The 14,655-nt window shown below is 35.2% G+C and overlaps 1 protein-coding gene across 10 annotated transcripts in view; it reads left to right on the top strand.

Annotated features, from left to right (window-relative positions):
- The window catches only part of Mbs (Myosin binding subunit), a 284,430-nt gene that overhangs the window by 162,098 nt on the left and 107,677 nt on the right, over nucleotides 1-14,655 (top strand). For 8 of the 10 annotated variants that reach the window (XM_081727797.1, XM_081727795.1, XM_081727793.1 and 5 more), the window contains 2 exons: nucleotides 3,882-4,061; nucleotides 10,483-10,651. In XM_081727797.1, the coding sequence (XP_081583923.1) occupies nucleotides 3,882-4,061; nucleotides 10,483-10,651 (349 nt within the window). The remainder of the gene's footprint in view (nucleotides 1-3,881; nucleotides 4,062-10,482; nucleotides 10,652-14,655) is intronic. The other 2 variants (XM_081727796.1, XM_081727802.1) reach the window with 2 other exon arrangements.

Genomic DNA, 14,655 nt, shown 5'->3' with positions numbered 1-14,655 from the left:
TATTACAATTTGTTTCTAATCCATTCAAGCATATAAAAATCAGAATTAATGTCAGGTGAAAATTGGGAAGCCAGTCTAATATCCAGGCTATGTTGATCTGCGCGCGGGATTTTTAAAGCCCTGGGCATAGGTTTCTTTCGGCAGTTAAATATTTTCAGTAATTCATTAGACTGAGAATAAATACGAGGATGTATCGCATTGTTACTATGGTTAAGTGAAAATTTTAGGAGGGGACGAAGGTTATATATATATAATGATTTATTGCCTTAGGAAACCTTAAACTACTTTTGAATCTTACCGAGTGTGCCGCAGTACTTCGAAAGCGGAATCGAACTTTCACTCCAATAATTGATTTCTCTAAAATGCCTCTCGGCTTTGAGAAAGTACGTATCGTATATTAGTGTACATTAATGATATGTCTCAAAGAGGTTCTTCATTCACATAAGTATTGGCGCCATTCTCCATGCATGAGTAGTACGTGAAATGAGTTTCTCATTGTTGTTTTCTTCAGAAGAATACCAGTATTAAAAATCACGATTCTTCTATACTGATCTTCGGTAACCATACGTACATATATTTGAATGGCAGTAAACTCTTTCTGCTCTATAACTATTACAATGAAGTTTCAGAGCCTGTATCATTCAATTATCGTTTCTCTATTCAACAATATACAAGAAGTGAATTAAAAGTAATGGCAACGCTGTTATAATTCGTACGTGGCTTTATGTTACATTTCTTCATTGCAATCGTCCCTTTATTTCTGTCACCTACCACATATGTGAAAGACACCGTTCACCCTCAGCACGTCAACCTTTATCGACGTCCCACAGGGACCACCAGATTGCTTCTCTTGTATCGAAGTTGTTCCTTCTTTTCTGCTAAAAGATCGTCATGAAGTTCCTGGAAACATTACTGTGCACTGCTCCCACGTGCCACTTAAAGGATATCTTGATCCACGCACGTTGTTCATGTTTCTGAAACCTATGGCGGTTCCACTTTCCTCTATTTTATGGCACTGCTACTTTTTACTGAATAACACACTGTCGTTACAACTCGCCATACGTCATCGCCTCATATTGTTCTATCAGCTACGGTCTTTAGTTCGATCCCCAGCCAAGTAAGTTTGTGGTGGACCTCATAGTGTACGTGGGTTTTCTCGAGGTACTCCCGTTTCCTCCCCCTTTTTCATTTCACCAAATCTTCCATCATAAATCACTTGCTTTAATCATCGTCTCTCTTTGTCAAAATGGCATAATCGTGGGACGGTAAACTGAAAGATTTCTCTTTATTTTATAAACTACGGAAGTCTTGTGGTGCTAAGATGTAAGAACAGTGTTGCACTACTTTTTATCAAAACTATATATTTTTTTAAGCAAGGTTCCTAATATATTGTAAAGATAATATCATCTTTACTTGACAAAAGGTCTTTTGTTCGAGTTGACTGCAAAAGTTAAAGAAAAAAGTGGCAAAATATTACGAGAAGTTGATCAACGATTTTCTGTTTTTAAGTTGATATTTTAGTTTATTATTATTAATATTTATTATTTTTCTACTACTTACACAATGTAATTTGTATGAAGTGATTTGAATCTAGTAACTTCATTTCGATTGAATATCCAATTTTTTTTTCTTTCGAGTTCAGTGACCATGTACAGTTTTCGCGCATGTATGGGCAATCTGGTCTTTTTTGAGTTGTAAACAATGAAGAAAAAAAAAAAAGACCTTGGAAAGCACACTTTATTTAACGATGTTCTAATTGGATTAATGATGTGCAAATCTCAAACAATACCAACTGCATTATTAAATGCAAAGACTTGCAGGTCCACATGTGTAATTGAGGTAGTGTTGGAGATACTTCATATTGTTCCATTTGTGTTTGCTTGTTTTCTGGACAAGTATTCATTAATGTTAGATTATTACAAAAATGTACTTTTATTTGGCCATTTTCAATAAATATTTTGTTAACATAAATATATGTTAACAAAAAATGACAAATATATTGTCATTAGGAAACAATACTGTAGGTTTTTTTTAAAAAATAAATTTTTGTTTGATATTGATATATCGCACTTACGAATGAGCCGTGTTGTTTTTAAGCAAGGCTGTGTGGTTTTACTTGCGTAGCAGTTTGTAACTGTGGATTTCCAGCTCGTTGTTTTGAGGTCGTTAGTGTCTTCCTAAACCAAAATAACCTGTGGAATTTCGTACCAATAAGTTAAATCAGATGTGACATGAATTATGCCTTGATAAGTCAATGTCTCCAAGTTGTTTTTGTCTTCGTTGCATTTGCACACACGGGTATGCTTTTTACACAGAATCTTCTCCCATTATCTTCTAGTTGTGTTTTGTTACCAAACTTAATTTGCAAAGAAATGCCTTCAGATATCTGTAAACTGCTCAGTAAGTTACGAAAGTATTAAACATGTTACGGAACTATTAAACCATTGGCACAATACATGGGCATCTCCCAATTAATGTGAAAGAATTAACCCTTGAGCTAAATGCATTGTTCTTGAAGATGTGTTTCCATATTATATTTGAAATGTTAATTTTTATAATAAACTTTCTCAAGGATATGAGATTTGCTGTTTTACTTGTAGTCATTCTACAGTTTTCTTTAAATACAAGTTTGACGGAAATTTTCCTTATAGAAAAATGTCCTATAACTATTCCGTCAGGCCTTGTTTCAATATTGTCAACAACAATACACTGAGCAAGGCTATGTGACAAAAATATATGAAAACACAATCACGTAAGTTTGAATACACTAGTTTTATCTTCATCAGACTTTCACTCCTTCCTCTACACCCATATCCAAAAGAAGTGGTGGAGTCTGATGAAGATGCAGCTAGTGTGTTAAAACTGTTAACGTAACTGTGTTTTTTTTTTCTTTCTTTCTTTCTTTTATCGCATTGACTTGCTCAGTGGTTTTGTGTTTAGTTTGAGAAAAATTTCACATCAATAACAATAATACATAATAATGTTTTAACATGAGTCACTCGTACGTAATTTATAAACTGTATCTTCATACCTAAATGATATTACATGAAACATAACATTTTTGTTCTGTAGTAAAGTCCTGTCGAGTGAACTGAAATAGTATTATAAAACAATATTGTGTCCAGTGATTACGACAAAAACATTCCAGTAACAATTAGTTTATTTTATATTATTTTTAAACAAATCATTAAAAAGTCCCGTTGCTTCCAATAATCAAATGCATCTGTTTTAAGTGTAATAGTAATATATATTTTATTACGTCTGGAAGCATAAATCAATGTAAGATATATATATAAGGTGGTACGATTTTTATGCTATCATGTATTCTGTCTTCTTTAAATGTTCATTCTTTTTACGCATAGCTTGCTTGATTTTCTCGTAGAAACTCTGTCGATTATTTCTTTTCTGTTTATTGTTTCATTCTGTTTTGCTTTTCTTATCTCTGTGTGTTTTTCTGTAATGTATGTGTTTGCTTTCTGTTGTGTCCTAGCAATTCACTTTCAACTAACTTCAGAAACACAGGGCTTTTTCAGTAGATTCTTTTGGTTTTTATGGAGTAGTCTGTTTTTCCTCGATTTTTCTTTTTGATGATTCTTGTGTAGCTGTTACTGAAAGGTATTTTGTATTAGATTTTTTCATACATTCTTTTTGTACTACTTCCAAGCTCTGTTTTTCGAAGTCTTTATATCTGAGCTATTGTTGTTGTAGTTCTTGTTTAGTTGTTTCTTCTGTTCTTCTGCTGTCTTTTGTGGTAGTGATTTTCTTAATTTCAGACTCTCCTCTGCACTATTAGTTTGATTTCTTCGCTTTTTATCAGTTGCACTGAATGTGTCGATAGAGAAAAAGAATAATAATAAGTGTGCCTCCTTTGCATTCGCTAGCAGTCGTCCACTACCCCCGTGATTTCTGCCATGGTCACAGCCACCATTACTACTGCTACAACCACTGTGAGTACCATGACTACTCCTAGCGTATCCAATACGAAGGATAGCAAAGAAGAAGAAACCTTCGAACGAAGGCCGTCGTGGAGGCTTCGAGTTGACAATGATGACAGGAACAAGGTGTGTAGCTTGTATTCGTTCATTCCGAGTGATAATCAGTGTTGTTTCATATTTTAAGTTGCATCATGCCTGCTGTCCACGTTGATTTTTTACTTCCCTTCACAATTATGGAAATAAACGTAAGAGAACCTTAAGTAAAGACATGAACTGTATTGCTAAATTATAACTTTTTGTATTTATTTATTATAAATAGTTAAATACTACAGATGATGATTCGTATGAAATCACTAATGACTCGAAGTGGAATTTCAGCATTTCATTGTGGAGAGTGACAACCAACTTGGTATGGGGCAGATACAGTTTACTTGGGGTATTCCTGTTTCTACCCACTTTACTATTTCTGAGTTATTTCATCGTCATTCATTTACATTTATTGTTATTCCGTTTATCATGTAATTTATGTATGCTAACGGTGTCTTTAGAGATTATCCCTATTATGTATCCCTATCTTTAGAGATTTACTTTTCTGTTTTTCTTCGAAATGAATTAGAATGTTAAATGGTTGGATTTTACTGATTTTTTTTCTGTCCAGATTTATTCTAAATGTCCCTAACTTCGTCAAAATTAAATTTAGTTCTGCATTTTTTTTTTTTTTAAATATTTAACAAGTTGACCGTCATGAGGTACGAAAATGAGTCTCAGTTGTTACTCTTCTTGAAGCCACGATTCCCAGTTTCGAGTCTCACAGCAAGTGACTGAGACGGTATTACCGGTATATGTAGGCTTCACTTGGTATTTATTAAGGCGTGCAAACCGGTTGTTTGGTCTCTTGCTCTCTACTTGTAGCCTGGCCTTACAAAGCAATAGTTGCTCATCTTCATAAAAATGGTTTAACAGTGTTACAATTACTTCACTAATTTTTTTGTGCATATTGTTTACAAGGGCTGATCAATAAAGAATGATCATAAATGAATAAAACATAATTACCTGTACTAATCCTCCAAATGTTGATGTTTCAAAATAGTCCTTATTACGTGCAATGTACTTGTCCCAACGTTTTTGCTAGTCATTAAAGACATGCTGGAAGCCATTTTTGGACAGATCCTTCAAAATTGCCTCTGCATCTTGCACCACTGTTCCTGAAGATGCGAAACGCCGTGCCCGGATGTGTTTCTTCTAGTTTGAAAAAAAAAAAAAAAAAAAACAGAAGGGGCTAAACAGGGCTATATGGAGGATGTTATACACGGAACGTTGATCTTCGCAAAGTAGTCAACGGAATTTCTGTACTGTTCTTCGTGTGTCACTTCCATGTTGCCTTATGCGAAACTGAAACTACATGTGTTTGAACGGCTGCCAAGGGCACATTTCTGACGTCATGGCCTTCAAATTTGCTCGATCTATTCGTCACTTCTCCCACTACACAGACGTGCTTCGTTTTCTGTGCCTTGCTATTGTATTCACCTCATAAACAATGATGATCAGTCTTTATTGATTAGACTACGTATAATATAAATGGAGTGTTTTTGTACAGCATATTAACCAACATATTTCGTGAATTTGTTGGTTAAATTTAAGTACTTTTACATTTTTACATTATCAGGATTATATTGCTGTCTGAAAGATGGATGAGCAAGAAACAAAATATTGCGTATAATATTGGATCTTATTACTTGTAAATTTACCCCATTCGGCTACGATACTCAAAAGTGGGTTTCAAATTTAAACTGACATTCGCTTGTTTTTAAGTTTTTGTCTGATTGTTTGAGCGACATAATGACTATCTTTAATTACATTTCGTCCCACTGTCTCTCACACTTTTGTCCATGGCAGTCAACCTGTTAATCAATTTTAAATTGAAGTAGGGTTAGATTTATATCTAATGCAAAGAACATTTAACTACATTCAGAAGCACCAGTAAAATAACATAATTTAAAAAATCCAGTTAATTTCAAAGAAAACGGAAGTAATTCTCCACATAAATCAATGTATTAGAAAGCAAATACGACTTAGATACATAATCCGTTAAGTTCTAAAACTTGGAAAGAAATTTCAGCGAGAAACTGTAGATCTTATAAAATCCTATGTTAAAGATTTATTTAGTGACACATTTCGTCAAAGTACATATTGTAGAATTATTACAAGCACCGTCTAGCATGTTTGATTTACTGTAAAATTAATTTATGAATAATCAGTGTTTTCTCCGTAAATGAAGACACATTCTGTTAGAATATAGTTGATTTTAACGTCCCTTTCAGCAGCGAGGCTATATGAGATGGGAGCTACTGATTAACGTGGAATCCGAACCATAATGAGCTTCCGCCAGGAATCGAACCCGGGTCTCCCACGCCAAAGGCGCTACGCTAACCGCTTATTTATTAGAATAGACATAGCCTATAAGAATTTACTTAAAATATTTGTTGAAGTGGAAAGCATTTCATGAAGCTGTTTCTGCAAGACGCAAATATAGATTCGTTGTTGCTTTTATGCTGGAACATAATAGGACGAAAGTAACATAATCATAAAAGAATCAACCAGAAAATCGAAGATAACAAATAACATAGCCGACCAGCAAGCAGCAATTAAACATATATTGGTTGAAATGGCAAGCTGGTAAATATGCTGCCATTGTTAAACAAGTCTATGTCTGTGAAATCATTGTATAACATGAAGCTTGTAAAACTGAATCCTGGTTGGCTGAGTGAGAGAGATTGCGTGTGCGATGGGTAAATATGGGGAAACAGATACATCAGTTTAGCAGGGAGACGAACCATAGGTAAATCTAAGAGATGAGGACTTGGTAGAAACTAACAAGTTACGGAGGATAACATATTGTGGTAGATGATGATATACCACAAGCATTTTTTTTAAGTCAACTTCTTGCCCAATTTTTTTCATGTTCTGCTACTCAAAATTTAAAGCTTCATTTTCTTCGTGGAGTACTTGTTTATAAACTATCGTATGAAATTCAGTAAGGAAAACTAGTGTCCAAAGGTTGTTGCATTTTGTGTGAGTGAGGATGGATGAAAATATATCTTTGGACGAAAAAAAAAAAAAAAAATCAGCTGTGAAATTTTACGCCGCATGCTGAACTTCAAAAGCATGGAAGCAAGTTTCTCCATTTGTATTATCCTATGGAGTGAAATATTGCAATTCTACTTTGAATCCTGATGTTTTCGTAAGTATCCTCTCTGTTTTACCAAATACACTGTTCTTCCCATTTGATCATCGTTATTATTTGATAAGAATTACTTTAAATATTAACAATAAAAATTGGACACGTTTTTGGACGTTTTTGGACACGTTTGGACACGTTGGACACGTTGGACACGGCCGGTGTTCATCTTCTTTCTTATACTTTACACACGTAATGCCCAAGTGTCCCATTTTTATTGTTTAAGGTTATACTTCATTGTGTGATATGAACAAGGTTTGACTTTGTGATCAGCATGAGATACAGTTGAAATACTTAGCAAACTAGGGTGGCTGATTTTTTTTTGACTCTGGGCAAGTTTTCCCACCGCTATGTTTTCTTCGTTCCAGGACACTTCTTCCCCCTCTTGAAATGCACGTTAATCACCTGTTTTTCATATGACGTTTAGATTTGATGGGAGTGTTCCAGAATATTTTTGTGTACGTTTTTTTTTTTTTTTTCCCACTTCATGATATTTTTTGCTGTTTAATTTATCTGCATAAGATCAGATCGCATGAACTCTTTATGTGGTCTCTGTTTGCATTTATTGATGTTTCTTCAAAAGCCGAGTTCAGTGATTATTCGTGTGAAGTGATTTTGGTTTTTATTTTAAATTTCACTTAGTTATATCGCTTCAAAATATAGCAGTTGGAAGTATTGTTATTATCAAGTCCACAAAGTTATTACCATGTACATTGTTACTATCAAGAAATCAGAATGTGAGATGATGGTCCTTACGTTAAAATTCACTGTTCGCTCATATAACAAGAAGCCCATTATTATTTTAAATAAGCTTTTAACACAGGTCAATTTTTAGGACAACATATCACATAAAGGTACACGAGTTGTATTGTAAAGTAGTTGAGGACTGAAAAGCTCGTAATAAAAGGTTTTCCCCCAAATATCGTGAATGACGTTAGACATCTGCTACTTTTGTCGAATGCATAAATGGAATTTACCATTTATAACGTAAAACATGGTTTCTGTTTGTTACTTTCCTCAAATAAACTAGAAGACTTTTAACAAAATTAAGAAATTCATACGACTCAAAGAACAATATTACATTAAAGAACTGAAAGTCAAGTAACGTGTAAATATGTGAGAAATATTTCCATTATAAAAGTATATTCTAAACTACTTTTACGACATTCATGTGCAGAATGTCTCGTATTTTACAGGAACTTGCTAAAGCAAAGAAAAAAATAATGATATTTTCGTTAATATGCGTTATTTGGAAGTTGCTACTGTGCGTGAAAGATGAGCACGGAAGATTAAAAAAGGAAAGAAAAAAATGACTTAATGGATTATTAATATTATTAAATTACTTGTGGTAAATAATGTGTCTACCCCTTGGAGAAAGTTTAATTAGTTCGCAAGGAGGTGTGTACATCTTAGTTCTCTCTACTATCAAGTAGTCTAAAAAGTATTGAACCTTTTCCGCACGAGATGCCGTTAGTGTCCCATATCCAGGAGTATATAGAATCGCAGCGGGTCACGTCTAATGTCTTAAGAGCTCTGTGGCTGAGCGGTTAGCGTACGCGCCTTTGGCGTGGGAGACCCTGCTTCGATTCCCGGTGGATGCTCATGTGGTTCGGATTCCACGTTAATCACTAGGTCCCGTCTCAGATACCCTTGCTGCTGAAAGGTATATTAAATTCAAAATCAACTCACCTCAACGTCTAACGTCGTTCTACAGCTGAAGCTAGTAGATGTACAAAAAGTGTTGAAATTCTTGTAATCAGTCGTGGGATATAGGCCTGTGAAGAGAGCGAATTTCCCCAAAACTGCGCCACATTTTACTGTTTTGTTTCGGTAAAGGCACAAATGGTGCGCAGGACTGTGTAAAAATTTCTGCTGTTTATGGGCAAAAGCAACAGCGGGAAGATGATTGAATCGCTTTCGTACTTGAAATTTCGATCTTCAAGGAGCTCCTCGCAGTGGGTGATCAATCACGGCAAAAGCACGGGTGATACTCGGACAAAATTCTAGAAAGATTGACATATAAACATTGATGACATAGCCAGTGTTCTAAACGTCCATCACCAAACAGTGTTAAACCATTTGGGGAAAGCTAACTGCAGAAAGAAGCTCGATGTTTGGGTTCTACGTGATTTGACTCAGAAACCTGTACTTGATCGAACTTCTATTTGCAAATCTCTACTGAAACGTAACAAACTTGGAGTCATTATCAGTGGCGTATTTAGGGTGGTGGCTATCGGGCTCAAGCCCCCCGGAAATAAATTTATATGAAAAATATCATTAAAATGTGTCGGCACCCAAATGGAAAAATATAAGTGCTTATTCACGTTTTGTCCATAGCTCCCCTCCCCCCGAAACAAAATCCTTGCTTCAGTAATGACGCTGAAGCATTTTGAACACGAGTGATGAAAAGTAAATAACGTATGGTGTGCCAAAAAAAAGATTGTGGTCGAAGTGAAAAGAACCTGCACAGTTTGTGGGAAAGCTTACACTGAGGCCGAAGATGATTATGCTGTGCGTTTGGTGAGATTAGAAGGGCATCGTGCATTGCGAGCTGCTACCGCCGGGCAGAACGGAAGTCCCGAACCTGTACTGTCGACAATTAGCGCAAATGCACCTAGTAGGTCAACAGAAAGGATGTCGTATATCACGCTGACAACACCAGATCACATAAATCTTTAACGACTCGTTGCAAATTAAGAGAATTTAGGTGGGAGATTTTAATGCATCCGCTGTTTGTTTCGGTCTCAGCAGAACTCCCTGAGCTTTGTTAAGTTAATTTCAAAAGAGGCCTGTGAAAACCCCGCGTCACAATTTTTTGACTACAAAGCACTGAAGTTCATTAGTAGCTAGATTCAGGTGTTATTAAGAAATGGCTGAAGGTCATCGAAAAAATAGTGCATAAGTGGTTTCATAATAATATTTTCAAATCACAATAAATGTATTCTCAATTTTAATCTCGAAAAGTTCAATATTTTTTAGACAACCTGATATTGTAAAGCAATTCTGATTTGAAGTATTTGGGGTGAATGTGCATTATTATCTAGATACGCTAAAGAATCGTTTACATTTACACAGATTTGCTTTTAGAGGTTCTCTTTTTGTTGGAAGATGACATTGGTGAATCTGCCTTTCATTTTCCTGTGTCAGTGAATGTTTTACCCAATTTTAATCTTTTTCTCTTGCCCAATTTTGAAGTGTATGCGGATATTTACAATACTACGAAGTTCCCGTAAGGCACAGCAAAAGCATTTTTAGTACTTAACAAGATCTACTCTATTCTCTATCATGCCATAGTTTTCCCGTTTACAGTTCCAATTGGAAGATGCCAGAAGTAAAGGAAACGAAACGACGGCCTATATAAGAAGGCCTGTAGGTGGAGTTGCTACTGTTAGACCTACTTCAGCGCCCGTAGAAAATTCAGCGGATACTACAGTGACAATAGCCTTACGACGACAGTCGAAACCACCGGATGATAAAGGTTAGTATTAATTTCAAATAGTTAACTTATTATATTGTATGTTGTCAGTGACAATGCCTAACGCATTCTTGTACCCTTCAGCAACTCCAATATTATGTTTCTCAACTTCTCTTTCCATAAATCCTCTGGTCACCGTCATATTCTGGTATGTGTGTGTTAAAACTTAACAATAATAATAATAAAAAATGTATTTTAGTTTTTGTTGTGCGCGTCAATTCTGACCACGTTATGTGCTGTTACGACAAACACCCAAGTTGAAGTAAATGAAAAAAAAAAAAAAAAATAGACATTTTGTCTACTCTAAAAGGATGGTGAACTGTAATTTTTTTATACTGTAATAATAAATGGTTGAAGTTAAACTAAAATAAATAAATAAAAATTGCAGTTTCTGTAAAATTTCTCTAATGACTTCCATATGAAGTAAATTAATACGTTTTTAATGACTGTGCAATTTTAGCATTAGTAATTTATTTTCGAAAAGTATAGTAGGATAATTTATGGATAGAGATGAATGTAACAATTAAGCAGATGAGTGTGGGAGTCCAACAATCCTTTATATTTTGTTGCGGATGCGGAAATGGGTACATCACGTTGGTTGTGCTGAAGACGTATTGGTATATTTCCGTAATACTTTAAGAATATGTAATATTAGTATAATACAATGTTGAATCCAAGAAACTCTGTGATTAGTTGTCACTTATCAGTTGCAAAGGAAGTGCGTAATGCGCGCCGTAACTTCCTGTTGGATTTGATAACCACAGGAAACATGATCTACGAATAGGAAGAGTTGCAGTGATTAAACAGATGTTGAGAAAAGTAATACGCTTTTGTTGTTTTTGACTGATTAATAGCAGTATGTGAAAAATGGGGAATCATCTTGTATTTCCGAAAGATCATCTACAAGAAGCTTCCGCTGCATGGTTTGTGGGTATTGATGAATTCAGTGATTTACTTGAAAACGAAGAGGATGATAATTTTCGAACTTACATGTCAACGGTGCTTTATTATTGTAATAGTTTGACATGTTGCACAGAAGAGATATCTAATGAAGATATATATTTAGAGTTTTGTAATATCCGAAAAGAACTGAAACAATATCACATTTCTAAGTATTTCAGAGAGTCACATGAAGGTAAATTTTATACCTATTACATTATTTATCATGTGTTACCTTTTATAAAAGTTTGATTTATTGTAATACTGAGAGCATGCTTTAATAACAGTGTTACAGGGATGAAGGTAGAACTTAGATTCAGCGATGTTCAGTGTGCCATAAAGATACACATTTCTTTTAGTGAACGGCCACCGTGGCTCAGTGGTAGAGCGTTCACCTCTGGTGCGTAGGGTCCCTGGTTCGATCGCAGTTCGTGCCAGTTCGGTTTTGTGGTGGACAAACACTGTGTGCATGTGTTTCCTAGGGGTTCTGCCGTTTCCTCCAACTTTCTTCATTCCACCATTTCATTCCTTTCTCACCATCACCGTTTCCTTTAGCCTACACGACATAACCATGGGGCGTAAAACTGAAAGATTTAATTTCATTTTCATTTCTTTTAGTGAACTTTAGGAAATGTAGTTTATTGTAGTGTAGTAAATCGTGTACACAAGGAACATATTTCTGTCACTGACCTGCTATTGATAATGTAAATGTCTTCCCTCTTATGAACCTGGTAATGATTCATCCTCGTGTAACGATCAATGAAACTTGACGCGAATTTGTCTGCAATCACTACTTTTCCAGTAGAACTTACGAGAGTGGATAGATGGTATTGGCGAATGTTACTTCTTGTAGGAAAGGTTGAGTTCAGAGTTAACGTTGCGGCGTGGCTTTAACAGGTTTGTGGTGTTGGTCCGTAGCAACAACTGACGATAGTAGCTAGAGTCAGAATGAATGAGAGTAAGAAGTCTTCAGTTTATATACCACGGAAGAGAGAATACTGGAAGCCTGGAACGGGAGGAGAATTCTGGGGTTCTCCCGTTTCCCCCCCACTTTCTTCATTCCTCCAAATTTCATTCATTTCTCATTACCTTCTCCTTTAGCCTAGCCGGCTTAATCGTGGAAGGTAAAACTTACATATTTCATTTCATTTTTTCTTTTCTCACTTGTCTGGACGATTTGACAGATGGATAGGAAAAAACATCCACGTGGGAGAAATAAACGTAAATATGAATATTTTTTATTAACAATATTAAAATTATACAATTTTGAGTTCCATCTTTTACTTTTTCCTTTATTATGTTTAGATAGTGATGCGATATTAAGTAAATATATATTTCTGTTCAACTTTATAGCTTTGTTCGAAAGGATAGACAGTATCAACTTTTGTCGTTACCCAAATAATTAGCGTAAGAAATGGACCATTTCATGTGTAGTAATCACCATCTGTAGATTGGGAAGAAACATACAGGTTGGATTTTTTACAATAAAGCGTGAAGTTTACATGCGATTCTACCTAATGATATTAAATGTACATCAAGTTTCCTTTCGAACTTATAAGATTGAGCTGAAATAGTGAAGATAAGTGTATCTTAGAAATTAAAAAATGAATTAACTAGATAATCAGACCTTCAATTGCGGAAGAGAAAATTTAAATCATCAATTGGTCGCTGTGGTAAAAGAGTACACCTTGGACTGTAGGATGTCAGTTAAACTTCACATTGACCTTTTCATCTCTATTTGCAAGAGAGCTCCTCCGTGGCTAAGCGGTTAGCGTACGCGTCTTTGGCGTGGGAGGCCCGGGTTCGATTCCCGGCGGAGCTCATGTGGTTCGGATTCCACGTTAATCAGTAGGTCCACGTCTCTTATAGCCTCGCTGCTGAACGGAACGTTAAACCCAAAATCAACTCAACAACTCTATTTGCAAGAGCAAACATAGAGAAACATTAAGTACTTAGAGAGATTCATTCTAAAATAACACCCATTCTTGAAATTTAGTTGCCTTTACTGTTAGGATTGTCAAAGTGCAGATAAGGAGAATGGGATGTAGTAAACATAAGTATTTTCCTACTTTCAATGTGAATTTTTCATATGTAAAGCTCTGAAGCCGGGCTTTTATTTATTTATTTATTTATTTATTTATTTATTTATTTATTTATTTATTGATCACTATGCTTCGAACAAAGAAATCAAAATAAAACAAAGTTGGAATAACATGCCATCACAATGGATCAGGATTTTTACATTTAGGACCCATACTGAACATCAAATAATACTCATCATCATCAACATAACATCATCAAAACATCAAATAATATTTTCGACAAAGTAGCTACTTTCAGATATCTAGGATCGATGTTAACAGACCAAAATCATATCCACGAAGAAATTAAATGTCGACTGAAAGTAGGGAATTCGTGTATTATTCAGTTCAAAATCTTTTGTCGTCGCTAATTCTGTCGAGGAACTTGAAGCTTAAAATATATAAGACGATAATCATGCCTATTGTGGTGTATGGTTGTAAAACATGGTCGCTTTCTCTGAGGGAAGAACGCAGTCTGAAATCATTTGAGAATAAAATCCAGAGACAAATATTCGGACCCAAAAGGAATGGGAATGGGGAATGGCGTAAACTTCATAACAAAAATCTGCATATACGGTTTACCAAATATTGTTAGGATCATTAAATCTAGAAGGCTAAAGTCGGCAGGTCATGTAGCCAGCAAGAAAGAAAGTAGAAACACTTTCAAATTTTTTACTAGAAATCAAATCGGAAAACATCCATTAGGAAGAGCTAGGCTGAAATGGGAGGACAATATTAAGATTGATCTCGCAGAAATAGGAATACAAAGTAGAAACTGGATCCAATTGGCTAAGGATAGAAGTCAATGGAGAGTTCTTGTGAACGCGGCATTGAACCTTTTGGTTCCATAGGCCACAGAGTTAGTTCTTTTTAGACCCAAATTGAAAGCCTCAAAATGGATCATGGATCTATTTGTGTTATGTTCATAGTTAAATTTTTCTGTTCTTTCTCTTAATAATGCTTAACGAAGAGGCAGCGAAAATTCAA

Source organism: Thermobia domestica, chromosome 10, assembly GCF_964235325.1.
Source record: "Thermobia domestica chromosome 10, izTheDome1.hap1.1, whole genome shotgun sequence".
NCBI classification, from domain to species: Eukaryota; Metazoa; Arthropoda; class Insecta; order Zygentoma; family Lepismatidae; genus Thermobia; species Thermobia domestica.
This window is presented reverse-complemented; position numbering and strand designations above follow the sequence as displayed.